The sequence below is a fragment of the Hypanus sabinus genome, chromosome 14 (genome assembly GCF_030144855.1).
Source record: "Hypanus sabinus isolate sHypSab1 chromosome 14, sHypSab1.hap1, whole genome shotgun sequence".
NCBI classification, from domain to species: Eukaryota; Metazoa; Chordata; class Chondrichthyes; order Myliobatiformes; family Dasyatidae; genus Hypanus; species Hypanus sabinus.
In genome coordinates, this window is record NC_082719.1 from 47,902,162 (window position 1) to 47,929,915 (window position 27,754).

At 39.6% G+C, this 27,754-nt stretch overlaps 1 protein-coding gene across 3 annotated transcripts; it reads left to right on the forward strand.

Annotated features, from left to right (window-relative positions):
* The first annotated feature begins 6,306 nt into the window (after positions 1-6,306).
* Positions 6,307-27,383, forward strand: gnpda2 (glucosamine-6-phosphate deaminase 2). Of its 3 annotated transcripts, none has more exons than XM_059989122.1 (7): positions 6,307-6,364; positions 11,515-11,695; positions 14,711-14,812; positions 16,091-16,273; positions 17,631-17,815; positions 19,956-20,130; positions 24,156-27,383. In XM_059989122.1, exons 2-7 carry the CDS (start codon positions 11,572-11,574, stop codon positions 24,218-24,220), a joined length of 834 nt encoding a protein of 277 aa, XP_059845105.1. In that variant the 5' UTR covers positions 6,307-6,364; positions 11,515-11,571; the 3' UTR covers positions 24,221-27,383. The 3 variants fall into 3 exon arrangements, with proteins under 3 accessions (XP_059845105.1, XP_059845104.1, XP_059845103.1); XM_059989121.1 differs by having other exon boundaries at positions 6,326-6,391; XM_059989120.1 differs by lacking the exon at positions 6,307-6,364 and adding an exon at positions 7,779-7,831.
* Positions 27,384-27,754: the final 371 nt, after the last annotated feature.

Genomic DNA, 27,754 nt, shown 5'->3' on the forward strand with positions numbered 1-27,754 from the left:
GATTTTCAGCATCAGCAGAATCTATTATGTTTAGAGTCTGGTCCAGCTTGGTCTTGATAGAAATACTTTTGTTCCAAAATCTAACTCTTTCGTAACCCAGATCTTGCTTTATAAAATTGAAAAATCATCACGCTCTTGATTCTCATTACTGTTTAATGTGAACAAATTGTCATGTGGAACGCAATTGTTTTCCTTCATCATCTTATCAACCTCAATTTGAACACTGCAAGTCTATGCAAGTCTGTGCTTAGAAGCTTCAGGGCACCTTTGCGGTTGCAGACAATAGGCATAACACCATGATGACAGTCTCAGCAAGTTTTCTTCTTGGTGCTCGTTTAGAGCTCTGGCTGGGGATAGCTGCTGGCCACTGGTTGTGGATGGAGGGGAGGGTGGTGTGGGATGGGTTGCAATACGACACAATACATTTCCAGCATATCAAGTGAGGAATTACCAAACTCTTGCATGGTTGTACAGTCTAAAAAAAAGTGACTATACCAGTGTACAGAGGGTGGTGATGGGAATATGGCAAATGTAGAAAGTCCAAAAGATTTTATTTCATGGTGGTGAGGCAAAAAATATTAGCAGCCTATATTTTACCAGTTCTACTATTAACTTAAAAAGAGTGTAATCGCCTGATGTGACAATAATTGGAACAACTTTGATGCTGCACTTGTGGTAATCAGAGTTCGGGCTAAGCATAATGTCAGTGGCCCCCTTTCAAGGGAGAAGCTTTATAGATCATTAAGGTAAACACATTACTAAATTCATAGAATGCATAGCACTCATACTGCCAAGTTTAGTAAATATATAGCAATTACATTTCAGCAATGTGGTTTCAGCTTCTTCTTTCCCACTTTTCTGGGAATGCACATCACACACAACCTCTCATGGCCCCAGAACACATCCTGCACGATTAGAAAAGCTCAACAATGCCACTACTTTCTGAGGATGCCGAAGAGAGCTGGACTATGCACATCTATTCTCACATCATTCTACAGATATGCTGTAGAGGGCATCCTAAATTGCTGCATCGCTGCATGATACAGAAACTAAACTGTGGCGCACAGGAAAGCTCTACAACAGTCAGTTAAAACTGCCCAACGCATCAACAGCCATTAAAGATATATATGTGTATATATGTATGTATGTATATATATATATGTGTGTGTGTGTGTGTGTGTGTGTGTGTGTGTATATATACATACACACAGAAAGATACTGAAAAAGGGCCAGTAACACCATGAAGGATCCCACCTACTCTGCTTATGAACTGTTTGTCCCACTCCTTTCGGGGAGGAGGCTACATAGCATTCACCCAGGACTACCAGACTCAAAAACAGTTACTTTTCCCAAGCAATAAGCTGATGAACACCTCCACTCATTAGCCCACCCATTGATTACTCCACAGCCATTCTTATCATTTCATCATTTCTGTCATGATGAAAGGTCTCGGCCTGAAACACTGACTGTTCTCTTTTCCATAGATCAGTGATTCCCAACCCTTTTTAGCCCAACACCCCCCAAAGCACTTTCATTCTTGCCAACACCTTTCTGGGGCATAATATACTTCCAACATCCCCATAGTGTAAAAACTTGTCCACCATATGCTAACATGAGAAAAATTATTCTGCTTTAAATTTTTATTTGTCTTTGAACTTAGCTTGCACAGTACCTGTACAGCAATTTCGATATCAATGTGATCCTTGAGCTTGATGGTTTTTTAGCAAGGTTTCAACTTGTGAAAGTAAAAGCCTTAAGTCCCCATGCATAACAATGTCCAAGTGGTTTCTGTTTTTTGTGAGTATGTGGTTCACTGCACTGAAGCTTCTTTCCTCAAGGTAGGAGGATGGAAATGGAATGAAGAACAGTTTGGCTCTTCTCCAAAGACCAGGAAACTTCGTATGACAGTATAGCAACATACCACAAAAGCCAATATTTTTGAAAAGCATTTTTGCTCCTTCATCATTCTGAGCTTCGATAATTCCTCTTTGCAGGCTTTCTTCCTGTTCTTCCACCTTACAAAGGAATGGCTTAATTACTAAGTCCAGAATTTCCAAATTGTTCAAATCCTTGAATCAATCCTTCTTCAATGTCTGCAGGTGTAATCAGTGCTCTTGCAAATCACCGTCTGTGAATGAGAGCGTCATACTTTCCATGCAGCAAAACTGTGAGAACATTCTTCTCCTCTTGTTTTGCTTATAGATGTCCAGTTTTCCATTAAAAGTAGACACTGCACTTTTTGTCTGGATAAAATGGAAAATTTCACTGTGTAGTTTCATACCTTGAATGTTCATTTTGTCATATAGGTCAGCTAGGTATGCCACAACTCCACGTTGTTCAATCTTGTCTCCCAAGTTTTTGTCGACTTTGAGCAAAAATGCAATCACAGCATCAAAAAGATCAAAGAAATGTTATAAGCAGCAGCCTTTTGACAGCCAATGCACTTCAGTGTGAAGAAACAAGCATTAAAACTCTTCATTGTTATCTTGACTTAACTGGTGAAACATTCTGCTACTTGATGGATGAGCTTTAATTTTGGTGATGGCAGATATTACAAGAATCATGCTTGAGGAGTCACTGGCTGAGGTTTTTGGCAAGGAGATGTTGATGATGGATTGCACAATGGATTGCAAATAGACTTGGAATTTCTTTTTTCATAAATGTCACTAAACCAGCATGGTGACCTGTCATATATGGTTCTTCATCTGTTGCACAAGAAATCATATTCCCAATCAAAGTACTTTTATCCTCAATATACATTTTAAGCTCATTGTAGATTGATTCTCTATTGATATTTGCTTTTAACTTCTTACTAGAGAATCTCTCCATAAACTTTAACATTTTTGATAAACTGTACCTATACCATTAGCAATGCCTTGTTGTCTTGCACAGTTGACTCATCCAGTTGTAGCCCAAATTTTGTTTTATGTAGCTCTGTGCATAGTTGATACTCAATGTCTTCACTTATTTTGTGAATACAATGACAGTTATTACTCGGGGAAATTGATTTTAAAATACTGGAATCCATTTTGAGAACAGTGGTGAGCACTTCTGATACAGCAGGCATTATTAATCTTTCACCAATTGTATGAGATTTTCCACACTTTGCTATAATTTTGGAAATGTTATAAGAAGCAACAAGACCACTATCAATGTAACTTTTAGCTTACTTTGCCAATGACTTGAGTGTGCAATGCTTTTCAAATGCTCTCTGCAATTTTGATGGTTTCATGGCTTCATTAGACATTTCAATATTACAAATGGGACACATGGGGCATTGCTGAGCCACCAGGAATGGACTAAAACCACACTCCAGGTATGTAAGTTTGTATTGATGCACTTTCTGTTTCTTTACAGGATTAAAATTCGGGGCTTCAACACCCTCAGACTTGTAGAGATCAAACCATACGTATTTATGCATCATTAATGGGGCTAAATTAAAATTTAAAAATGAACACAAACTGAGGATGCCTATCAGATGTTGATGACAGCAGTGAGTTGACATGGTTGAAACAATGGTAGCAGCATGTAAAGGAATGGTGAGCCGAAGATGAAGATGATCACCACAGCAAAAATTACGTTGACAAGGATTCAGATTGGAATCTGAATGTTAGTCAGCATAGAGCTGGTGCTGGGCAAGTTACCTTTACACTATTCCAGTTAGTGTGATTGACCAATCACGTAAGGTCTCATAATCCCCAAAGGTGGGGGTTGACCACGCATATAAAACCAAGGTCGCTTTGGAACACCTCAAGAGGAATCCTCGGGGTTGGCAGGTTCTCTGATTGACTCTATTTCACTGTTTGGTTCCAATTGTGTGACCTCTTATCCATAGTTCTGTAGAGGAAGTTAAGAGGGTTTGCTTGACTTACCAACAATTAAGTTGCATGAACTTGATCCGTGCCGTGAATCAAAGGGATCTGTTAGGCACCCTGGTTGCTAATTTATGCATCTCCAATAATGTCTGTTTGATTGGTAAGGTCAGATGAAATTGTCAAGTTTCAGATGCATTATGATGACGAGTGCTCACCACCAGCAGAGCTATGGCTGTTCCTGTGTTCAGTGCCTAATCCTGTTGTTTTGGAAATGCCTGCTCTACTAACAGTCAGTCAGGTCTCATGCCTCAAGTTAGGGTGCCACTTACCACCTCCACCCCTCAAGATTCTCGAACGCCCCCGATGACTTCTATTTCCCCTAACACGCCTTTAGGACACGTACCCGCCCCCTTGAATGGCAATACCACTCCCTTTGGGAATCACTACCGTATATGCAGCCTGGCCTGCTGAGTTCCTCCAACATTTAGTGTGTGTTGCATGGAATTCCAGCATCTGCAGGATTTCTCTTGATTAATTCCTTCCGCTTTTTACAATCTATGTATAGTCCCAGTGCAGCTTAAGATTCCCATCACAAAAGCTCCTCCTCCCCTTTGGGGTATTTCCAATGAGGTTTGAAGACACCCTTGAATCTTTTCTTCTGTCTGCCAGGTAATCTTATTCAACAATAGAGTTTAGAATAGTGTCAATTTTGAAATTCTGGAGTTGGCTATGCAAATCCTGTGCCTCTCCAATGGAGCAGACTGGGAGGAATTTGAGCATCATTGCTGAAGATGCCAGAGAGGCCACTAACATTGGGTCACTGACCTTTCCTGCAATTTTGATGATTTTTGCAAAGAAATAAATGCTTGAACCTTTTAAGTGCCTTAAGGTGCATGCATCAGGCAGTACACATCCCAGAAGTGTAAAGGAGATCAGGAGAGCACTGTTGCCTGGGAGACCATATGTTTTGGTCCAGGTACAAGGTCTTGATCTCCCAATGCACTTTTCCTCAATCCATACCATGCTATGCTGACACAGCAAATTTCATCATCAGTATCTGCTTTCACTGAGAATATTGAGGTAAGTGTGTAAGCATAGACATAGAAAAGAGGGTTGGATTAAATCGGTTTACTTTATGCTGAAGGTATGTAACTACTGGAGTACTCCAGGTTCTCGGTCCTTAATACATGATTCTATAGGTAGATCAGCCATGATCACATTGCGGCGACACAGTAGCATAGCTCTACAATGCCAGCGAGCAGTAAACTGGGTTCAATTCCTGCTGCTGTCTAAAATGAGTCTGTGTTCTCCGTGTGACTGTGTGGATTTCCACGAGGTGCTCTGGATTCCTCCCACACTCCAAACACATATGGTGCAGTCAGCAATTTGTGGGAGTTGCTCAAGATTTGAGCAACATTGCAAATGCAATATTAGCATTCGTTTCGAGAGGTCAAGAATGTAAGAGCAAGGATGTGATGCCGAGGCTTTATAAGGCATTGCTCAGACCGCACGTGGAGTATTGTGCGCGGTTTTGGGCTCCATATCTACAAAGGGTGTACTGGCATTAGAAAAGGTCCAGAGGAGGTTCATGCGAATGATTCCAGGAATGAAAGGGTTAACGTCTGAGGAGTGGTTGATTCTCTGGGCTTGTAATTCGCTGGAGTTTAAAAGAATGAGGGTAGAAATTGAAATCTATGGAATATTGAAAGGCCTAGATAGAGTGGATGTGGAGAAAATGTTTCCAATAGAAGGTAAGACTCGGACCAGAGGGCACAACCTCAGAATACAAGAGCATCCCATTCGAGGTGAGTTGGAATTTCTATAGCCAGAAGGTGGCGAATCTGTAATTTATTGGCTATGGAGACTAAGTCATTGAGTGTATATAAACCAGACTGAAGAATCCCACACTGCCTATGTACTTTGAATCTTTGAAAGGTTCTCGATTAGACAGGGAAGAAAGCAGGAGAATGCGGTTGAGAGGGATGATAAATCAGCCCTGAATGAATGGTGGAGCCGGCTCAATGGGCCAAATGGCCTAATTATGATCCTAGTCTTGCGGTCTTATTTCCAGCATTTGCAGAATCTCTTGTGCTCATCGTCTCGTCTGTTCAATTACTTCGCATTCAGTGACGGTGTTCTGGAGGGCAGTTGCAGTTCTGAAAATTTTAACCCCACTTTCGCGGAAGTTTGACAGAAAGGAGGAGCAACATCACAAGAACCACAATTACCCTGGAACCTCCTTCACAACGAATCTGAACTCAATTCCCATTGGCTGCTTTATAACAATATTACGATTAAGTGCGATTTTGCCACTAGCTGTCTGCACAACAGACAGCACTTTGCACCGTCTGCCCAAATTACCGCTGCTGCAGTTTTAAAATAAGAAATTAACCCCCCTTTCACAACCAACGAGAGCGCAAAGCGAATTTCAAGCGTTCCGCGTCTTCCGGCCGGAGGTGACGTCAGCTCAGCCCCGGGGTTGTCATTTGTCGGTGTGTGATCATGTGACAGCTGCGTCTCGTGATCCAGGTGTACCGAGCGAGCAGAGGGTGAGCTGTGAGGGGCATCGGGCGCAGGTCAGGTTGATTGCGGCCCCCAGGGGTGTGGGAAAGGCTGTTGGGATCGTGCCCCCCCTTCCCCCGAGATTGGATGGGAGGGGGTGCTGTAGGGGGCGGCGGGGGTATCAGGTCGGAGGGTTGTCATCGAGTTGTTCCTATCCAGCGAGCAGGTTTGCCACCTGGCACTAAAGGGGGTAATGTGTGGCTCCTGACCTCGCACCCAGGTTGGCAATTTGTGTGTATTAATAGCAGGTTGCAGACGCGCTTGGGCAAGGAATGGGAATGCGGAAAGCCTAGTAAATAGTTAGGAATTGGTTTATTATCATGATACTGAGAATAATTGCCTTGCCTACTGTTCGTACAGATCGGTTCAATACATAGTATGTTCAAGTAATCCAAGGTGAAATACTGACAATACTGAGTAAGTGCATTGCAGGTAAACAATAAGGTGCAAGATCATAACCGTGTAGATTGTGAGGTTGAGACCTCCCGCTGGGAAGCTCATGCTGGAAAGTATTTAATAGTCTTGTATCAGTAGGGTAGATGCTGGCCTTGAGAAGGGTGGTACATGCTTTCAGGCTTACCTGATATAGGAGGGGTGAACAGAAAATATCCAGGGTGGATGAGGTCCTTCATTATGAGTGAGTTATAGTGAAGAATGAGGAGGTGGAAATCTTATTGAAGCCTATCGAATATTTAAAGGCCTAGATGTAGTGGATGTGGAAAGAATATTTCACATAGTGCGAGAGTCTATGATCAACGGGCAGAGCCTCAGAACAAAATGATGTACTTTAAGAACAGCAAATTTAGGCAGAGGGTGGTGATCATTACCACAAACAGCCGTGGAGGCCAAGTCATTGGGTGTATTTAAAGCAGAGGATGACGGGCTTTTAATTAGTAAAGGTGTCAGAGGTTTTGGGGAGAAGGCAACAAGAGAAAATCTGCTGATTGGGATGCAGCTGTCCTGAGCGAAACACAATTTTGTGTATTTGAAAAGTCTCATTTGACATTTAACTGTAATGGGTGGAAATGACCAGGGTTCATTTCCCATCAGACGGTAGTGTAGTGGTTAGAACAGCGCTTTACTGTACCAGCCACCAGGGTTAATTTCCCACCGCTACCTGTATGGAGTATGTTGTCCCTGTGACAGCATGGCATTCCTCCCACGGTCCAAAGGCTTATAGGTTAATTGGTCATTGTAAATTGTCCTGTGATTACTCTAGGGCTCAGTCAAGAGTTGACGGGTGGCGTGGCTCAAATGGCTTATCTCAATAGATAGATTTTATGGTTTTAGAGGAGGTGCCCAGTTTGACAGGATCCCATCCCCAGTTCCCGTATCTCAGATTGTATAACTTTTAGCAGGAATAACTATACAGTACTAACTTGTTCACAAAGGAGAAAATCTGCAGATGCTGGAAATCCAAGTAACACACACAAAATGCTGGAGGAACTCAGCAGGTATAGTCGACAACATTTTGGGCTGAGGCCCTGCAGCAGAAGCGGAGCAAAAAAGACGAGGAATCAGGGTTAGGGGAGGGAGAAACACAGAGTGGTAGGTGAAACCAGGAGGAGTGAAGTAAAGAGTTGGAAAGTTGGTTGTTGAAAGAGATTCCCAGCTGGAGAAGGGGAAATCTAATAGAAGTTAGTAGGCCATGAAAGAGAGAAGAATGGGGAGGAGCACCGGGGGAGGCCAGGGCAGGCAAGGAGTTAACGTGAGAGAGGGGAAAGGTGATAGGAAATGGGGGGGGGGGGGGCTCAGCCATTACCGGAAGTTTGAGAAATCGATGTTAATTCCATCAGGTTGGAGGCTACCCAGACGGAATATAAAGTGTTGCTCCTCCAACCTGAGTGTGGCCTCATCACAGCAGTAGAGGAGGCCGCGGAATGACAAGTCAGAATGGGAAGTGGAATGAAAATGAGAGATCCTGCTTTTTCTGGCAGATGGCGCATAGCTGCTCGGTGAAGAGGTTCACAATCTTCGCCGGGTCTCGCCTATATATAGGAGCACCAGGCACAGTTTATGACCCCAACAGACTCACAGATGAAGTATCACTTCACCTGGAAGGACTGTTTGGGATCCTGGTAGTGAGGAAGGAGGTGTAGCACTTGTTCTGCTTGCAAGGATAAATGCCAGTTCGAGCATCAGTGGAGAGGAATGAATGTGCAAGGGAGTTGTGTAGGAAACGATCCCTGCGGAAAACAAAAAATGGGGGTAGGAAATGATGTGCTTGGTGGTGGGATCCCGTTGGAGATTATGCAGAATTGTGTGCTAGACATGAAGGCACGTGGATGTGGCAGGAGGAGGATGAGGGCAGACGTGCGCGAAAAGGGAGAGATGCGGTTGAGGACAGCATTCATGGTGGAGGTCCTCTTTCTTTGAAGGAGGAGGACATCTCCTTCATTCTGGAATGAAAGGCCTCATCCTGAGAGCAGACGTGGTGGAGACAAGAATTGAGAGAAGCAGATGGCATTTTTACAAGTAACAGGGTGGGGAAAAGTATAGTCCAGGTAGCTGTACGAGTAAGTGGGTTTATAACACAAGCTGTGTCAGGAGAAGCAGACAGACTGAGAGCGGAGAGAGGTGTTAGAAATGGACCAGGTAAATTTGAGGGTGGGGTGGAAGTTGGAGGCAAAGTTGATGAAGTCGGTGAGCACTGTATGGGTGCAGGAAGCAGCACCAGTGCAGTCATTGGAGCTTAGACTGCTCCATGTAGCTGACAAAAAGGCAGGCATAGCTGAGGCCAGTGTGAATGGCTCAGTCTACACCTTTCGTTTGAAGGAAGTGGGAGGAGCCAAAGCAGAAATGATTGAGAGTGAGGACGTTCGCTAGACAGAAGAGAGTGGTGGTGGAGGGGAACTGGTTAGGTCTGGTTTCCAGAAAGAATCAGAGTTTTGAGGCCTTCCAGGTGGGGGGGGGGGGGGGGGGGAGGTGTGTAGGGACTGGACATCCATGGTGAAAAAAAGATAGGAAATAAGAGAACTTGAACTCATTGAAAAGATCAAGAGCATGCCACATGTCACTGATGTAGATAGGAAGGGACTGAACCAGGGAGATAAAACTGAGTTGAGTATGCAGATATGAGTACAGTGGGGCAGGTACAAGCTGAAACAATGTGTCTACTTGCTAACTTGTTAATTTTATTTGCTCCTTTGAAAATGTTCAAAAGTGATTAGATAAAGAGTTCAGAAAGATACCCTGGGTGAAGCAAGAGTCCAAAATACCAGAGATTCTTTTTTGTGCATGTAATTACATTTTAGTTTCATAATTATTGTCACCAATAGGGATCACTCCTAGGTTTTGAAAAGTTTGTTTAATGGAGCAAGAGTAAAGTAAGTGTTTGTCACCATGTACAACCCTGAGATTTATTTTCTTGCGGGTATTCACAGTAAATACAATGAAATACTATAGAATCAATGAAAACTGCACACAAGATGGACAACAACCAATGTGCAAAAAGCACCAAATTGTGCAGTACAAAACAAAATAAGAATAATAAATAATATTGAGACAGTGAGATGAAGAGTCCTTGGAAGTGAGTCCATTAGTTGAGGGAACAGTTCAATGCTGGGGTGAGTGAAGTTACCCCTCTGCTTCAGAAGCATGATGGTTGAGGGGTAATAACCTGGTAGTGTGGATCCTGAGCTCTTGTACCCCTGACCTGGTGGCAGCAATGAGAAGAAAGCATAGCCAGATGGTGGGGTGGGGGTCCTTGATGATGGATGCTGCTTTCCCGTGATGGACTGGGCTAAATTACTACTTATTGTGGGCTTTTCCATTAAAGGGCTTTGGTGTTTCGATTATCAGCCCATGATGCAACCAGTTAGTGGCATACTCTCCACTACACATCTGTAGAAGTTTGTCAAAGTTTTAAAGGATTTGGCCTGAAGTGGCAACTGTACTCTTTTCCCAGATGCTACTTGGCCTGCTGAGTTCCTCCAGCATTTTTTGTGTGTTGCTTATACTTGGTGTAATTCAGTTTTCTCTATATTGTGTATTTCTTTGCACTGCTGCCATAAAGTTAACAAATTCCATGACCTATATCAGTGATATTAAACTTTACTCAGATCTACTGTGCTTCCTTGTGGCCGAGATAGTTTCACATTGGAGGCAGTTTTCTTTCCAAATGCTCTCAACTGTACTGCAATCTGGCCTACCCAGGGACTTCCATTGTTTCATTCTGACTTGCAGTTGAATCAAACAACATTGCCAATTCCCTTCATTAAAGTGAAAGATCCTGATATTGGATCATAACTTCCTCGAAACTGAGAAATTATTAAATGAAAAGCAGAAAGAAAAGTGAAAGCACTAAATGCAGTAGGTCAGACAGCATATATGAAGAGAGAAGTTCCTCTCCTGTATGCTACCTGATCTGTTGAAAATCTCCAGCTCTATTTTATTTTATCTATATTACCTGACCATAATTTTAATAGCTGCCAAGGTAATTTTTCACATTTTCCTGATACTCTTAGTTTTTTTTGGTATATTGTCTTTATCTTTGGGTACTCTTCTACTTGAATAGAATTGTTCAATTACAATTCAGTTTTAATTCTTGCTGTTCCACTTGTCACTTGGACTAATTTTTGAGGCCAGATGACAGTTCTCTGTAAATTATACCTGACTCAGTCATCTAATGATTGTATCTAGTAGTTGACAATGAGAGTATTTTAAATGTATCCTGTTTTTACCAATGGGTATTTACTAATTTTTTTCACCCAAGCTTATAACGATGATCATCACCCACTGTCCTTTGAGACGGATGCCAGCCACCATTTAGTAATTTGGCAAATGTGTAATTTATGGTCATGTTATCTGAATTTGGTGACCCTAAGGAAAATGATGTAAATCCTAAAAGATTTTGCATGTACATAATGTTGAAAGGTTTATTAAGGATTAAAAATTGGATCTGGAACACTAATGAGTCCTAAGTTTTTTTTTGTGTGATATTTTTTGTTCAGGAATTGAATGGAGAACTAAAGATAGAATTTAACCTGTAGCAAAAAAATTATTTCCATAATCAATTTGTTAATACTTGTACTTGAAAATTTTCATTTTAAGTTATTAAGGTAAAACAGATGCTTGAAACATCTTAGCTGCTGAAAGATTAGCTATAACATTGACCATAGAATCGGTTTGTTTTCAGATCAAACTGAGATTGACAATCTTTCCTTGGAGAGGGGGAAAGAGGTTATTCACTACAATGCGTTTGGTTATTCTGGATGACTATGACAAGGCCAGTGAATGGGCAGCTAGTTACATCTGCAATTCCATTGTTCAATTCAAGCCAGGCCCAGATCGCTACTTCACTTTGGGTTTGCCTACAGGTATGCATTTCTGCTCCGCTCAAATGAGATTATTTTGTTCAGATATTTAACCATTTTGTGATGAGTGAATACCACTGTTGGGAATCTTGCAGTCAAAAGTGGTAGTACTATCCAATGATACTACAAACGTGCATATCCAGTCCCCCACTAAATCCTAGCCAACCTTTCTCTGTTCTTTGTGGTCCTGGGATGGTCATCTTATGACTTTGAAAAATAACTCGTGCCCTCATCCCTCCAAGCTCTACTATTTATTCTGCTCTGTAATTATATTCAGTATAAATCAAGGTAACTGTAGGTGCTGGCTATTTGAAATAAAAATTTAAAATGCTGCAAGTACCCAGCAAGTCTGGAAGCATCTGTGGTAAGAGAAACAGCTAAGAGAAAAGTTAGGGCATGAACAGTATCTGTCCCTCTTTCTAGAGGTGTTTTGTGTTTGTGGTATTTTTTTAAATAATTTCATTCATCTTGCCTTCCCTTCCAACATTAAGGCTTCCTGTCTTGGAATCATATCTGGGTTTATTATCACTGACATGTCATGAAATTTGTTTCGTGGCAGCAGTATGGTGAAAGACAAAAATTATAAGTTACAAAAAATAAATAGTGCAAACATGGAATAATGAGATAGTGTTCATGGACCATTCATAAATCTGATGGCAGAGGAATAAAACTGTTCCTAAAGCATTGTGTGGTCTTCAGGCTTCTGTACCTCCTTCCTGATGGTGGTAATGAGAAAAGGATATATCCCAGGTGGTCAGGGTCCTTAATAACGAATGATACTTCCTAGAGGCACCACATCTTGAACATGTTTTAAATAATGTGGAATGTTGTGCCCATGATGGCGCTGGCTAAATCTACAGCCCTTTGCAGTTACTTTCATTCTAGCACATTGGAACTTCCATATCAGATGGTGATGCAGCCAGTCAGAATGTTCTCTTTTGTGACATACCAAATCTCCTCAAATGCCTAATGAAGTATACCGTAGCTACTGGCATGCCTTCGTCATTGCATTAATGTGTTAGTTCTGGATGTTGTTGCCCAGAAACCTGAAGCTGCTCACCCATTCTGCTGCTGATCCCTCGAGCAGGATTGTGTATGCTCCCCAGGTTTCCCTTCCTTCAGTCCACAATCAATTCCTGATCTTGATGGCATTGAGTGGAGTGTTTTGTTGCAACAGCTGACCTGTCTCACCCCCTGTACACATCTCATTGCCATCTGAGATTCTGTCAACAACTGTGGTGTCATGGACAGATTTACAGATCACGTTTGAGCTGTACCTAGCCACGCAGCCATGTGTATAGAGAGAGAGAGAGAGCAGAGTAGTGGGTTTCATATCAGAAACCTCTCCATTGACTTGAGTTCTCTCATAATATATCTGTGCTAACTTGTGGTTTCTCTTGATTGAATTGCAGGTGGTATAGAATTGAGAACATTTCCAGACGGGAATTTTATTTGAGTATACTGCATTTAGAATGGGCGCCTGAGGGAAGGTTTAGTTGAGTACAAAGCTGAGTTTTTCCAAAAACAGCTCTGTCTTGGTGAGGAAGTCTAAAGGCAGAGGGCATAGTGTAGTTTCAAGGCATTTTGCAGAGAATTAGAGCATTGGAAAATTGCCACTTTAAGGACAAAAGGGCATGGAAATTAAAAAGCGTAGCAGCACATATCTTAATTGAGTTTTAAAGTATTTGAAACCCAATCTACAAGGCTTGAAAATCTTTCTCCCTTTATTATTGTTGATAAACATTAATGCACTGGGTCAAATAGTTATCACTCCCCGACCGGTGTGTGAATTTTTGAATTGGGGATCCTTAATCAGATTAATAGAAATTAATAACAAGTGTTCTAATTTGATTGAATAGGGAGATGCAATGAGACCTGGGTGTCATTGTACACCAGTCATTGAAGGTGGGCATGCAGGTACAGCAGGCGGTGAAAAAGGCAAATGGTATGTTGGCACTCATAGCGAAAGGATTCGAGTACAGGAGCAGGGAGGTTCTACTGCAGTTGTACAAGGCCTTGGTGAGACCGCACCTAGAATATTGTGTGCAGTTTTGGTCCCCTAATCTGAGGAAAGACATTCTTGCCATAGAGGAAGTACAGAGAAGGTTCACCAGATTGATTCCTGGGATGGCAGGACTTTCATGTGAAGAAAGACTGGATCGACTAGGCTTATACTCACTGGAATTTAGAAGATTGAGGGAGGATCTTATTGAAACGTATAAAATTCTAAAGGGATTGGACAGGCTAGATGCAGGAAGATTGTTTCCGATGTTGGGGAAGTCCAGAACGAGGGGTCACAGTTTAAGGATAAAGGGGAAGCCTTTTAGGACCGAGATGAGGAAAAACTTTTTCACACAGAGAGTGGTGAATCTGTGGAATTCTCTGCCACAGGAAACAGTTGAGGCCGGTTCATTGGCTATATTTAAGAGGAAGTTGGATATAACCCTTGTGGCTAACGGGATCGGGGGTATGGAGAGAAAGCAGGTACAGGATTCTGAGTTGGATGATCAGCCATGATCATAATGAATGGTGGTGCAGGCTTGAAGGGCCGAATGGCCTACTCCTGCACCTATTTTCTATGTTTCTATGAATGTTTATTTTCATTTTGCTGTTACCTGCACTTTTTTGCCAAATTCCTGTTTGCCTTTATACTCACTAGTTATAGATCAGGTAGCTATCATACAAATGATAGACTACATGAACTGACCAGCTGTAAGTGTCTGATTTAGAACCTATGCTTTATCATTTCAGAAGTAACATTTTTGGGATTTGGATTTTGTATGATAGTCCTGCCCCCGGGAGGAACTTCAAAAGTCTGAAGTATGCCTCCTCCTAGATTTCACTTGCATTGAATGATTTCAGTTGAATGCTGCCTTCACTTCTATTATACAATCAGAATTGAATGCCGCTGCACTGTATGTTAACTGTTGTCAGTTTTGTGAAAAGTTGCTATAATAAGCCATGTAAGTGTTGCATGAGTTGATGTTTACATATAAATTAGACTTTTTTTTTATTCAGGGAGCACACCTTCTGGATGTTACAAAAAGCTGATTGAATATTATAAAAGTGGCCATCTTTCATTTAAATATGTGAAGACGTTTAACATGGACGAATATGTTGGTGAGTTGCTTTGAGTGAGATTCACAACGTGAAATGAGTTTGTCAGCATTTCAGCAGTTTAAAAAAAAAGTTGAGGAACAGTATTAGAGAAAAACAAGTTTTACATAGCTTCTGCATATTGAAGTTTTAATTCACTTTCAGGAACCTACTGTGTATCCATCTGTCAGAGCAGACTGCTGGGTAAAGAAAATTATTTTTGGGATCATTTGAATATTAGTTTAAGATATTAAATGTGTCCTATGAAGTAGTATTGCATTAGGTCAAATATCAAATTCTTTCAGATAGCTGATGTTAAGATACATGCACTGTGTATGTAGAGTATAATTCTGAAGTTTGGGGCTAATGCAGATAAAAGCTTGAGTGATTTTGTATTAGAATCGGGTTTAAAATCACTGGCATATGCTATGAAATTTGTTAATCATTACAGCAGCAGTACAATAAATACAGAGAAAAACTGAATTGCAATAAGTGTATGTGTATCTACATACGTCTGTGTGTGTGTGTGTGTGTGTGTGTGTATATGTATATATTAATATTAGAAATTGGATGGCAGAGGGGAAGAAGATGTTCCTGAGTCACTGTGTGTGTGCTTTCAGGCTTCTGTACCTCCATCTCGAGGGTAACAATGAGAAGAGGGCATGTCCTGGGTGGTGGGGATCCTTAATAATGAATGCCACTTTCCGAAGGCATCTGCTTGAAGATGCCTTAGATGCTATTGAGGCTAATACCCGCAATGAAGCTGAATAATTTTATAAGCTTCTACAACTTAATTCTTGTGCGGTAATCCCCCGATACCAGATGGATATGCAGCCAATCAGACAGCTCTCCATGACACTTTCGTAGGAGTTCCCAAGTATTTTAGTTGACAATGCAAATCTCCTCAAACTTCTAATGAAATGCAGCTGATGCCATGCCTTTTTTTTTACAGCTGCATCAATATATTGCATCCTTGTTAGGTACTCAGAATTATTGATACACAGGAACTTAAAATTGCTCACTCGCTCCACTTCTGATCCCTCTGAGGATTGGTTTGTGTTCCCTCATCTTTCCCTTATTGAAGTCCACAGTGAGCTCCTTGGTCTTACTGTTGTTGAGTGCAAGATTGTTGCTGCGACAGCACTCAACTACCTGGTATACCTCGCTCCTCTACACTCTCTCATCTCCATCTGAAATTCTGCCAACAATGGTGAACTATGTATCTGCAACAATCTACTTGCAGTCATTTGAAAATCAATATTCTATTTGGATTTAAAATCTGTTTTTAATTTTGCTGTTTAGCACTTCCAAGGGATCATCCAGAAAGTTACCATTCCTATATGTGGAATTCCTTTTTTAAACACATCGACATAGATCCGAACAATGCTCATATTCTTGACGGTAATGCACCAGATCTGCAAGCAGAGTGTGATGCATTTGAACAGAAAATTGCTGATGCCGGAGGAATTCAGCTCTTTGTCGGAGGTATATTTTGTGTCCATTTAAGATAAAGCATTACATAGATACTATAAAATAAAAAGATACACATTGAGCTAAAACCATGCAGCTGACAAACAGTGTGCAAAGCTTTTACAGTGTACTCAAATTCAGTCAGACCTTTTGGAGGCAGGTGTTTTATTCTGAAACAAAACTACATGTTTATTGCATTGTCTGTAATAATTTTAAGTATTACAGTAAGATGTAAAGGGACACCAATTTTTCTGGAAATGTGCAGTTGACTGAGATGTTATTTGTGCTTTTGTAGTTGAGCAGAAGTTTGACTCTACTCTAATTTAGGAAATGATTCAGATGTGAATGATACGGGTTTAGTGAGCATGTGGAAAATGCATTTTCCCCTGCACCATGCCTCAATTGGTTAATTTAGCAATTGGAAGTGATATTTCTAATAACCGGCTTTTAGTGTTATTTTAAGTAAAAAAGGGAGAAAGCCATTGTTTGGTTATTTCCAATTAATTATCCACATCTAAAGTATTAATGCTTTTTCTGAAAATAAAGTATGCAACAGTGAATTGCTATTTAAATCATGAAAACTGACAATTTGTGCACTTTAGTTGGAAACTACCTTTAGTGATATTTTCATTACTAATATTCATTCTAATTTCAGCTTCAGGTTAAAAATTATATATCATCCCTGGATTACGGATGCCCAACTAACTGACACCTATGAGCAAGTGCCCATAATATAAAATGCAAAAGTCTGACCAATAATAGTTCCTATCTCTAGCCTCCAGCCAGAATTGTTTTTGTTATCAGTCTTGTGTGCTTTTGGTTCCACTCATTCGAGTGCTGTGAAGATTGTGCTTACTGTGTCAAATTATTTTTGTTTTTGCTTGTTTTCTGACTTGAAGACAAAAATCAACTTATGGCCATTTGTAAATTAAGAACCTGATTTTTTTACTTGGGGACAGCCTGCATTAAGGCTTCCTTAGTGACAGAGATTTTGTTTGAGCCAGTTTAGTCTTGAATTAAGCCTACAAACAAACCTAAATTACAGTTTTCTAAAACAAGGTCAATATCTCAAGTATTTGTCAGAATATATTGACCCAAATAGCTTCTCTTAGCCATCATGTCCATAACTTTTTTTTTTCCTCGCCTGTTACTTTTCTATATGGTAATTAGGTGAATATTAATTAGTCTTTTGTTTTCATAGAAGAGTAAAGGTTATCATTATATACTTAAGAAGCTTACTGATGCATGGTTTATAGCTTTAAAGTTCTGGTTAATTTTGGTATATGCTTTAATCATCAACTGGAAGTAAATATTGTTTAAGTTTTATAATTCAGTCTAAAATTTGTAACATTTGTTCACATTTTCCTTGTAGGCATTGGTCCTGATGGGCATATTGCTTTCAATGAACCCGGTTCTAGCCTGGTGTCAAGAACAAGGGTGAAAACATTAGCCAAAGAGACCATTCTTGCTAATGCCAGATTTTTTAATGGTGATCTGTCCAAAGTACCTACTATGGCATTAACCGTTGGTGTTGGAACAGTGATGGATGCTAAAGAGGTAATATTTCTGAATCTGAAAGAATACAGGTTTAGAATTGCAGGATGCTTGTCATTTTTTTTTTTTTTTGAACATGTACTAGGTTTAGTCCAAACATTTAAGTTTCAGTGGAGGCACGTGACATTAAAAGACCAGAACATAAAATTCTGTGTGTTCAAAAAAAAATATTCAAAAGTTTGGTTGTCCTTTGTTCTTTATAGTATTTTAAAGGTTCACAGTCTTTTACATTGTCAGCTGAAAGGGTCATTGCTGCACTTTACCATCACTGCGGGACTTGTATGTGTCCAGGACAAAGAAGTGGGCAGGTAAAATGATTGTGGGTTCTAGCCACTCAGCAAACTGTCTTTTCCAAAAGTTCCCTTCTGGAGAGCACAATAGGACTTTTAAAACAAAAACAATGCCATTTTAAGAATTTCTTCCCCTAAGCAGTTAATCTGATCAATCATTCTAGTAAGCAAGCCACCCGAGACCCCCATCTATTTTCTTAGTCACTGCACTGTTAACACTTCAAACCACTTTTATAATACTGTTTGCATTGTAAATGCATGCTTCTGGTCCTGGTTAACCTCTTTAAGTGTTTGTTTTCATTTTTTACTAACAGAGGCGCCATACCCTGCCTGTATACCCACTTGTCTTTTCGATACAATGTGGATCCTTGGATGTTAAGCTCCCAATTGTAATCTTCTTTCAGCTACGATTCAGTGATACCCACAATGTCATAGCTGCCAATCTCTAAATGTGCTACAAGTTCACCTGCCTTATTTTGTATACTGTGTCCATTCAGATGTTACATCTCCAGGACTATATTCATCACCCTTTTTGTTTTGTCCCCCATTACACTGCAATTCAATCCACTGACTGCAATTTTGCCCTATCATCTGCCTCACTGCATCTAACTTGTATTCCAACTGCCCCATCTTCCGCCCTACCACTTAGTTTCCAAGCCCCTGCCAAATTAGTTTAAAGCCTCCCCGATAGTTCTACCAAACTTGCTCTCAAGGATATTGGTCCCCTCAGACTCAGGTGTAACCCATCCCCTTTGTACAGGTCACGCCTCCCACAATGATCCAGAAATCTGAAACCCTGTCTCCTGTACCATTTCCTCAGCCGCACATTCATTTGTCAAATCATCCTAATCTTACAGTCACGCATAGTACAGGCAGCAATATTACCTTGAAGGTTCTGCTTTTCACTTTTCTACCTAGCTCCCTAAATTCTCTCTTCAGGACCTCCTCCCTTTTCCTATCTGTCATTGGTGCCAATATATACCAATACTTCTGGCTGCTCATCCTCCCCCTTTAGAACATTGTGGACCTGATGCAAGAAGTTCCTCACCCTGGCACCTGGGAGACAACATTCCATCTGTGTGTCTCTTGCACCTACGGAATCCTGTGTCTACTCTTCTAACTATGGAATCCTCTATCACGACTGCAGTTCTCTTTTCCCTCTTCCTTTCTGAGCTACAGAGCCAGACTCCGTGCCAGAGACCTGATCGCTGCTGCTTCTCCCTTGTAGGTTGTCCCCCCGTGATAGTAATGTGTAATTGCTGTACATATATAGGCTTACTTACAGCTGAAAGAAGGGCTAAGCCTTTCTCCCTGGGTCTTTTGCACTGGATTTAGCAGCAGTGCAAGTTGCACTCATGCCATTCCCAGCTGATTCTCCTCTTTCAGAATAATTCCATGCATACCAGACTATGCTTTGCGGAACAGTTACTTGTGAGGTCAGCTATGTGCTGTATCACAGCAAACTGAGGATAGGTATCTTGGCAGGGATGGATAAAATGAGAGAAGAGTTGAAAATGTTGTGTTGAGTCTTTATAAAACAGGAGGTGGCTATTTGACCTATTGAGTCCATGCAAGCTCCTTGTAGAGCAATACCGTATTGTGTCACGCTAACCTTGTGAAGCTGTTGGCTTCTCTGTTCAGTTTCCTTTTCAAAATCTAATTCAATTTATTTTGGAATTAGAGATGAGGTTTTAAGATGTACACCTTTTAATTTTTATTTGGAAAGTGGAAACGTTTAAATTTGAAAATATTCAGTCTACATTTATTGATCAGACGTTGTTAATATCAGTTGCTTCAAGGTGAAAGTATCTAAGATTAAGCTCACTAAGTTGGCTTTAACATTTATTTTATAGGTACTGATTCTCATCACAGGAGCTCACAAAGCATTTGCATTGTACAAGGCAATAGAAGAGGGTGTCAATCATATGTGGACCGTTTCTGCCTTCCAGCAGCACCCACGAACAATCTTTGTTTGTGATGAGGATGCTACTTTGGAGCTTAAGGTTAAAACTGTGAAATATTTCCAAGGTATGTTGTTTATTTTAAGTCGTAAATTCAATTTGATGTGGAAAAAAATAACAGCTATAGTGATTGAAGCTAAGGGCAGTGAGGTGAAAGTCATATTCATTGTGGGGCCCTTGGCATTGAGTTCTATATGTCAAGAATACACATTGGAAATTTAGAGTTTGCTCAAGTTGAAAATAAATTACTTGATGTCATAACTGATCAAAGTCTTAAGTGAGAGTGCCAGTATTGGCATTTGAGGCTGATGAATTGATGTTACAAATAGCTAAACAAATCTGTATTCTTCTCTGTGGGAGCTGGATGTCCATCTACTCCTGATTGGAGATGTTTGCAGTTTTGATTGTTTCAAAAAATAAAACTAAATTAGATTGGTAAATCAAAAAAAAAATTGTGGAAATTGAAAATCTGAAATTACAATGCTGAAGCATTCACCAGGTCAGATAGCATCTAAAACTTTGACAAATTTCTATAGATGTATGGTGAAGAGTATATTTTCTGATTGCATCTGGCCCGGTAAGAAATAGTCTTCAAAAAGTAGTGGATATAGCCTTGTCCATCACAGGTAAAACCTTCACCACCATTGAGCACATCTACATGGAGCGCTGCCGCAGGAAAGCAGCAGCCATCATCAAGGAACTCCCCCACCACCATCTGAGCCATGCTCTCTTCTCACTGTTGTTATCAGGAAGAATATCAGGAGCCTCAGGACCCACACCAACAGGTTCAGGAACAGTTATCATCTCTGAACCAGAGGGGATTATTTCACTCACCCCATCACTGCAGTAATCTCAGAACCTATAGACTCCCTTTCAAGGACTCTTCATCCCAAATTCATTATTATCAATATTATTTCTTTTTGTATTTGCACAGTTGTCTTTTGCACATTGTTCATTTGTTTGTCCTCTTGGGTGCAATCTTTCAATAAATCTATTGTGTATTTTTTTATATTTACCATTTGCCCACAGGAAAATGAATCCCAGGGTTGTATATGGTGGCATATATGTCTTTTGTTAATAAATTTGGAATTTGATCTATGGAAGAGAAATACAGATAACTTTTCTGGTTGAAAACACTCTTGTCTCTTCTTTCCCAGTTCTATTTCAAAGACATTGCCTGATCTGTTGGGGTTTCCAGAATTCTTTACATGTTGCATGTTTTTTCTTTTGTATGCTGCTTGTGTTTAATAAATTAGGTGTAATAGAGTGAATTTAATTATATTGGTAGTTGCCATTTTTTTTCAAATCAAGATGTTTAAAATGCAAAGTTTCTCAGCCTTTTTAACTGTTATAAATTATTTTGCATGTTTTTATGTAGATGGCAATCATTCTTTAACAGTATGCTCTCATACCTCTAATTTGAATACAGGTGTCCCCCGTTTTTCGAATGTTCGCTTTACGACACCTCACTGTTACGAAAGACCTACATTAGTTACCCGTTTTCGCTAACAGAAGGTGTTTCCACTGTTACAAAAAAAGGCAGTGCACGAAAAACGTAGCGCGTGAAAAAAGGCAGCGCGCGTACCTGTGAGCATCTGTGCTTTATGTCGATTTATTATCTGCATCCATTAGCAAGATGAGTTGTAGGGTATTGGAAAAGCTAAAAGAGCATGTAAGGGTGTTACACTTAGCGTGAAACTAGACACAATTAAACGTTTCGAACAAGGTGAACGAAGTAAGGATATAGTGAGTTTAGCTAAGGGTTTGTGGAAGTTGATGAAGATGATGTTGAAGAGCTTTTGGCATCCCATGACCAAGAACTGACAGATGAAGAGGAAAGGATAACAATTGAAGCCGAGCGCAGTAGCAAACGGCCCGAAAGTGAAGTCGTCCAGGAACTGAACGTGAAGCAGTTGCGTGAGATTTTCGCTGCGATTGACAACACTGCAATGATTGCGGAAAAATGTGCCTTAATTTTGAAAGGGTACGTAGGTTTAGGGCATATTTGCAGGATGATTTGAGTGATTTCAAAGAAGTGTATGATGGAAAAATGCACAAGACTATGCAGTCGAGCATACTGTCATTTTTCAAGCCTTCCACATCAGCCACAGCAGACGACGATGAGATCCGTGTGTTTCTGCCGAGAGTGCTTGCGTGAGATTTTGGCTACGGTGGATAGTGCTGCAATAATTGCAGAAAAGTATTCCTACTTTATATAGGCTGTGTATTTATCAGATCATTCCTACTTCTACTATATGTTACTATTGTAACATATAACTGGGTAATCAGCTGGTGTGGATGCTGTATGATGTCCCCGCCTCGCCCAAAAACAGACAGTACATCATATGCGATTAAATGAGTACAATTTATAAAGGTTACTATAGCTAAGTGATTAATAACGATACAGTATATATGAAGAGAAAAAATAAAGAAAAGGCGCCAAACTTATCAAAGTCCAAACCACTTTGTGCATAACTGTTGGAGCTCAATTACTGAAGTCTTCTGGCCACCATTCGATCCCCTCCGAACTCCTCGACTCACAGCTCAGGACCCTCTGAGTGGTCAACCAAGCACATCTAGCTTCATCCCCCCCTCCTCGGAGTACCTCTCGGCCTCGGACCCCCGCTTGGGGTCCGATCCTCGCCCAGCTTACAGCATTGCGTCCTCTCTCTCACCCCCTCACGCCGATCTCTCCAAAAGCCCGCCAACAAAAGCTTACAGACTCAGAAGAAAGAACATTAATCCCCATTTGGTTTACAAAGGAATACAATTCTCCCAGCACTCTCTCGCAACAAAGAAGCATTCCTGCTAGTTAACAAAACAAAAGAAGCCCTTTTGATTACATACACAGTAACAAAGAAAAAAAACCCCTTTACACTATTATTTTAGGTTTTACTTGTCATTTGGCATGATTTGGTAGGTTATTTTTTTGGGTCTGCGAATGCTCACAGATTTTCCCATATAAATAAATGGTAATTGCTTCTTCACTTTACAACATTCTGGCTTACGAACCATTTCATAGGAATGCTCTACCTTCGAATAGTGGGGGAAACCCGTATATATTTCAAGGAATTACTCTAATTTGTTACTGTGCTACATGTTACATGGCTATTGACCATTTTTAAGGCTATTAACAGCCTTCATTCATTTATGGTCAGTGTGTCACATGACTATATTCACTGAGCCCTCTCCATCTCATAATGCAGTCATTGCAAGAGGCAAGAACAAAGTCAAAATATCTTGGGGTAATTGGAGGAAAACACAACATTCTTTTTTCTTCAATCCTTTTATGTAATTTTAAACTAATCCAGACTAGTTCTTCAAAATACCATCTGTTAATAAAAAAAAATGCCCACCTCAACCAGATTCATCTGCCGTTTTCATTTGAAAGAATTCAGTGCTCGATGCATGATCTCAAACCATATTACAGAAATCCTGTGTTCTATTTGGGTTGGATGTTACAGAAGTGCACCTCTTATTTAAGCTATTTCTGTTTTTGATAACATGAGTGTAACTCTGTATATTTCATGAAATAATTATTGCAGGTAAACACAGTAGTTTTTATGAAGTTTGATCCTTTAACTTTTCAAGTGCAGAAATATGTTAAGTGACCATTGTGTTTCGAACCGGGAACTGTGCTGTTCTTGTGCAAACATAGACATAATACATATTATACACTGACTTTTAATTGAACTGAGCAGTGTTATGTCCATTATCATTTGATTTACCCATCCTAATGCAGATCAAGAACCATGGAATTCTACTTTGTTTATTATTGTTTGTGATTTTGCGGAATCTTATAAGCATTGACCATATCATCATTAACATAACCATCTCCATTTAAATAATCCACTCATTGGAATTCCTCAATTTGACTGTACTGGGTTTTCATTTAAGCTTTTTAGCTTATTTGGTGTTCCGCCAGACCATTTGTTCTGATTTGCTTTTTATTCTGTGAATGGTGGTACTTTGTATTGTAGTGTGCCCTGATTTTAATTTAGCTTGTGCCTTAATAGAAGATACTACATGTAGTTTATGGTTTAATGTGATTTTGGAATCCTGCCCACTAATGAGGCTGTTCTTTCTTGTTAGGTTTAATGCATGTTCATAATAAACTTGTGAAGCCATTGCACAGTATGAAAAGTTACAATGACTGAAGAAAGCAAGAGAAAACTTCCCATAATTCAGCTGACTGGAACCTGAAAAGGGAATTGCTAAGTTGGATTCTATGCAACCTTTTTTTATATATTGAAGAGTTAATGTAAACTACACAGTGATTGTGAAGTAATTTAGTAACTGCTCTTGGGTATTCAAAAATTCTTTTGTTTTATGACAGTGTTCTTAGTACTTGGGAGGCCATAACCTATGAATGCTTAGCTGTTCAAGATTAACTGCTACAATGAATAAGTTTAAGAAAAAAGCAAAGATGGGAATCATCCACAGGCAGTCCCAAGGTTATATTTCTGAGAACTGTCTACAAGTCAAAAACTTGTTTACTGTAGCTACCCGTATTATATCAGTGGACACAGAATAATACAGTAGATACAGTAATGAAGTGGATAGGGAGCTGAGGAGGTAGAAGATAGTGGAAATGAGAAAGGTGCAGGTTGTTCAGTTTTCCTTAAGATGACTGGATGGAATATTGCTACCATATCCATAATGGACCAGTGTCTCGTTCATACCTTTAAAGAATCATAAAAAAGGGGTCCATTTTCTCAAATCATGACATTGCCAACACAATTTCACGGAATGCATTGTCATTTTCTTATTGTTGGAACATTGTGATTTTTTTTCATCTGTTTCATCTCTGCCACCTTTCGTGCTTCACATTCCACCAGATCATCTTTTGAAAGTTCAGCTTCATGACACTCTCAGCATCAATTTCCACTTCAGGCTGTTTGGCAAGCTTCTCAATCTGTCATCTTGTAAGTTTCATCTTTCTGGAAACCTTTTAAAGCTGTCTACAAACTGGAGGCACAGCTTATTCCATACCATATTCAAAAAATATTCAGTAACCCCTACTTAGGCCTCATCAGTGTTCTGGATGCCTTGATAAATGTTTTATCATTTGTAAATATCCAGTCAATCTTTCTGATAGCAAAGATTCTACCAAGATGATAAAAGCTTGGAAGCTTTTATCAAAAGCTCACCACCCCTTCCCCACACCATAGTATAGACAAGTGAAGTTGTGTTTAATGGAAGAAATGTAACTTTTACATTCCTGTGACAATCTTGTGAATGTGCTAGTGTCCAGGAGCATTACTAACCACAGCAAAATCTTGAATGGGATGTCCTATTCTCTGCAGTATTTGCTATTTCAAGAATAATCGATTCATGGACCACCTCCCAATTGCTAATGGGACTCAACCCTTTGTATTTGCATGGAAATTCATTGGTAAGGTCACATTGCTGATATGGTTAAATACTCATGGGTACTCCAAATGGTATTACCTCCAAGCAAAAGGATGAGCTGATTTTTTGCATCCTCAAAACTAGGCATTTTTCCCCCTCTTTGGAAAAGTAAAGTTCTATCCCAGATTAAAAATTTGCTGTGCCATGTAACCTCCAATGTATTTTTTTTTAGATATATCAGGAAACAATTCTGCCTTTCTATCAGTATTGACAGTCTTGCTACACACTTTCATATTTTGTGAATCAGCACAAGTCTTGTCTAGTCAACAGACAATGACTGGTGATGAGATCAGCATCATCAAAGTCTTAGGAAAAACTTCTGGCTTTTATCTTGAATCAGCTTTGGGCAAAGTGGAATGCTCTCTCTTAAATGTGATCTTCCAGCTATAAAGTAACTTCTTCATCTCACAGCACCTGATCACTGCTTTGTTATCACAATTGACTTTAAAGATGCCAAAACTTTTACATGTTCCTTTTCTATATTCCTTATCTTTAAATAGCTTTAAGTATTGAGATAGTGAGACAAAGCTTGTATGAGATGAAATGAACTTTTCTGTCTCCTTCATACTTGTACTGCTTTAAATCAATCACTTTACTCTTGTGAGAAGGACCATTACTCTTGCTACTACTTTATCACTTTAATCTCATTATTACAATGCAGATAAAGTTGATTATTCTCAATATTATGAGTCAATGTGGCTGATACCTGCATTGTGCTACTAATGTGACTGCATATATAGACACTGCTTCCCACTTTTGTATTCATTTACATTGCACTAGTTTTCAATTTTATAACTTTCCTATCTATGTTTATTTTTTAAAAACTATACCTGAGAAAATTTGCTTGCAGTTTTCTGAAAGTCATGTTATCCATTACCTGGGTAACTCCTGTACTTGCAAAGTACAATTATGTTTACAGATTACTACATAAAAGATTCCAGATTTCAATTACCTCAGTATTTTTTGCTTCCATTCAGTACCTAGGAATTAAAATGTGCACACAAAGGACCAACATGCTGAAGTAAAAGTTTCTGTTATTGTAAGCTTCGTTAGCATCTGTGGAAATATTAAATGAGTAATGTCTTCATCTTCATCTGCTGAGTTTTAGAAAGAATGTAATCAAATTTCAAAAGCATTTCAATTGTTTTGATTATTTCACAATCTAACCAACCCAAGAAATACAATTTTGTTTATGTTTATGGCTCTCCCCTATTAAACAATGGCACATTGTTTACACAATATTAAGCATTAATATTAATAACAAAGTCAGAAATTTCATATGTAGCTAAGTGGATCATAGAATATATCTATTTTGCAAAGTAACTGGGAAACTATACTGCTGTGATTTTAAACTTTTTCTGGTATGAATATCCTGTTGCGCTTTTCATGTTTATTGTTTCACTACTTCATGACATGGTATTAACCAGTACTTTGCTTTTCCTGTGTGTATTTAGTATTATAAAGTGCAATTAATGAGATCATGTTGCATTGTTTTAATCATGGGAATTGTAGGGAAAAAAGTTATCCTGGTTCTATTTCTATTGTTTATAAAAAAAATGTCTTCAGAAATATTAGTAGCTTAAGTGTTTACTTGCAAAAGTATTATTGCAAAAAATCCTAATTTAGAATATTTCACACATTTAATTAAATGCTATGGCTATTTGATTCCCAAAAGGTGCATAAATTGTACAGGATACAAATGCTGCACTAATTGCTGCTTCATGATGTTGTAGATCTGCATGTTAAATTTTCATTTATATTAGCAGCTTTACCTGGATGTCAAAGTTGTGTATCAAAACACAGTAGCTTTATGCCTTAATCTAAATAACCTTAACTGATTTATGTATGATCTCAAAGACCTTTTCAATAACATTTGTTCTGTACTCTTACATTAAATTCTTGCTGGAATGAATTTGTATTGATCTTGCTCTTTGCACTCTGGCTGTAAAGAATTTGGGAAAACATGACATACGTTGGATACTTTAGAAACTCAACAGTCATAAGGTTTTGCCAAGATCTACCAGTGTCAATGGTATGTTGAACTGAACACTTGTTTGTGACATTGGAGAAGACTGTGTATGGAGGCCACACTTCATGTTATAGCATTTTCATGTAATCTGCCCTCTCATTGCCTGAAAAGGTAGGTGGGGCCTCTAGTTGAACCTTCTTTGAAATGAAAGCTTAATAGGTTGACTACTTGGCAGTTCGTGGTTGCTAGGGGAAAGCTTGCTTATTACCAAACAGAGTTATTAATGCCACTTTTACACTTGTGTAGCGAT

Excerpts from the sequence above, each read along its gene's own strand:
- gnpda2 (XM_059989122.1), top strand. The coding sequence starts at position 11,572 with ATGCGTTTGGTTATTCTGGATGACTATGACAAGGCCAGTGAATGGGCA. Across the intron at positions 16,274-17,630 it reads AATTCAGCTCTTTGTCGGAG|GCATTGGTCCTGATGGGCAT; the intron begins GTATATTTTGTG and ends TTTTCCTTGTAG. Across the intron at positions 17,816-19,955 it reads CAGTGATGGATGCTAAAGAG|GTACTGATTCTCATCACAGG; the intron begins GTAATATTTCTG and ends TTTATTTTATAG.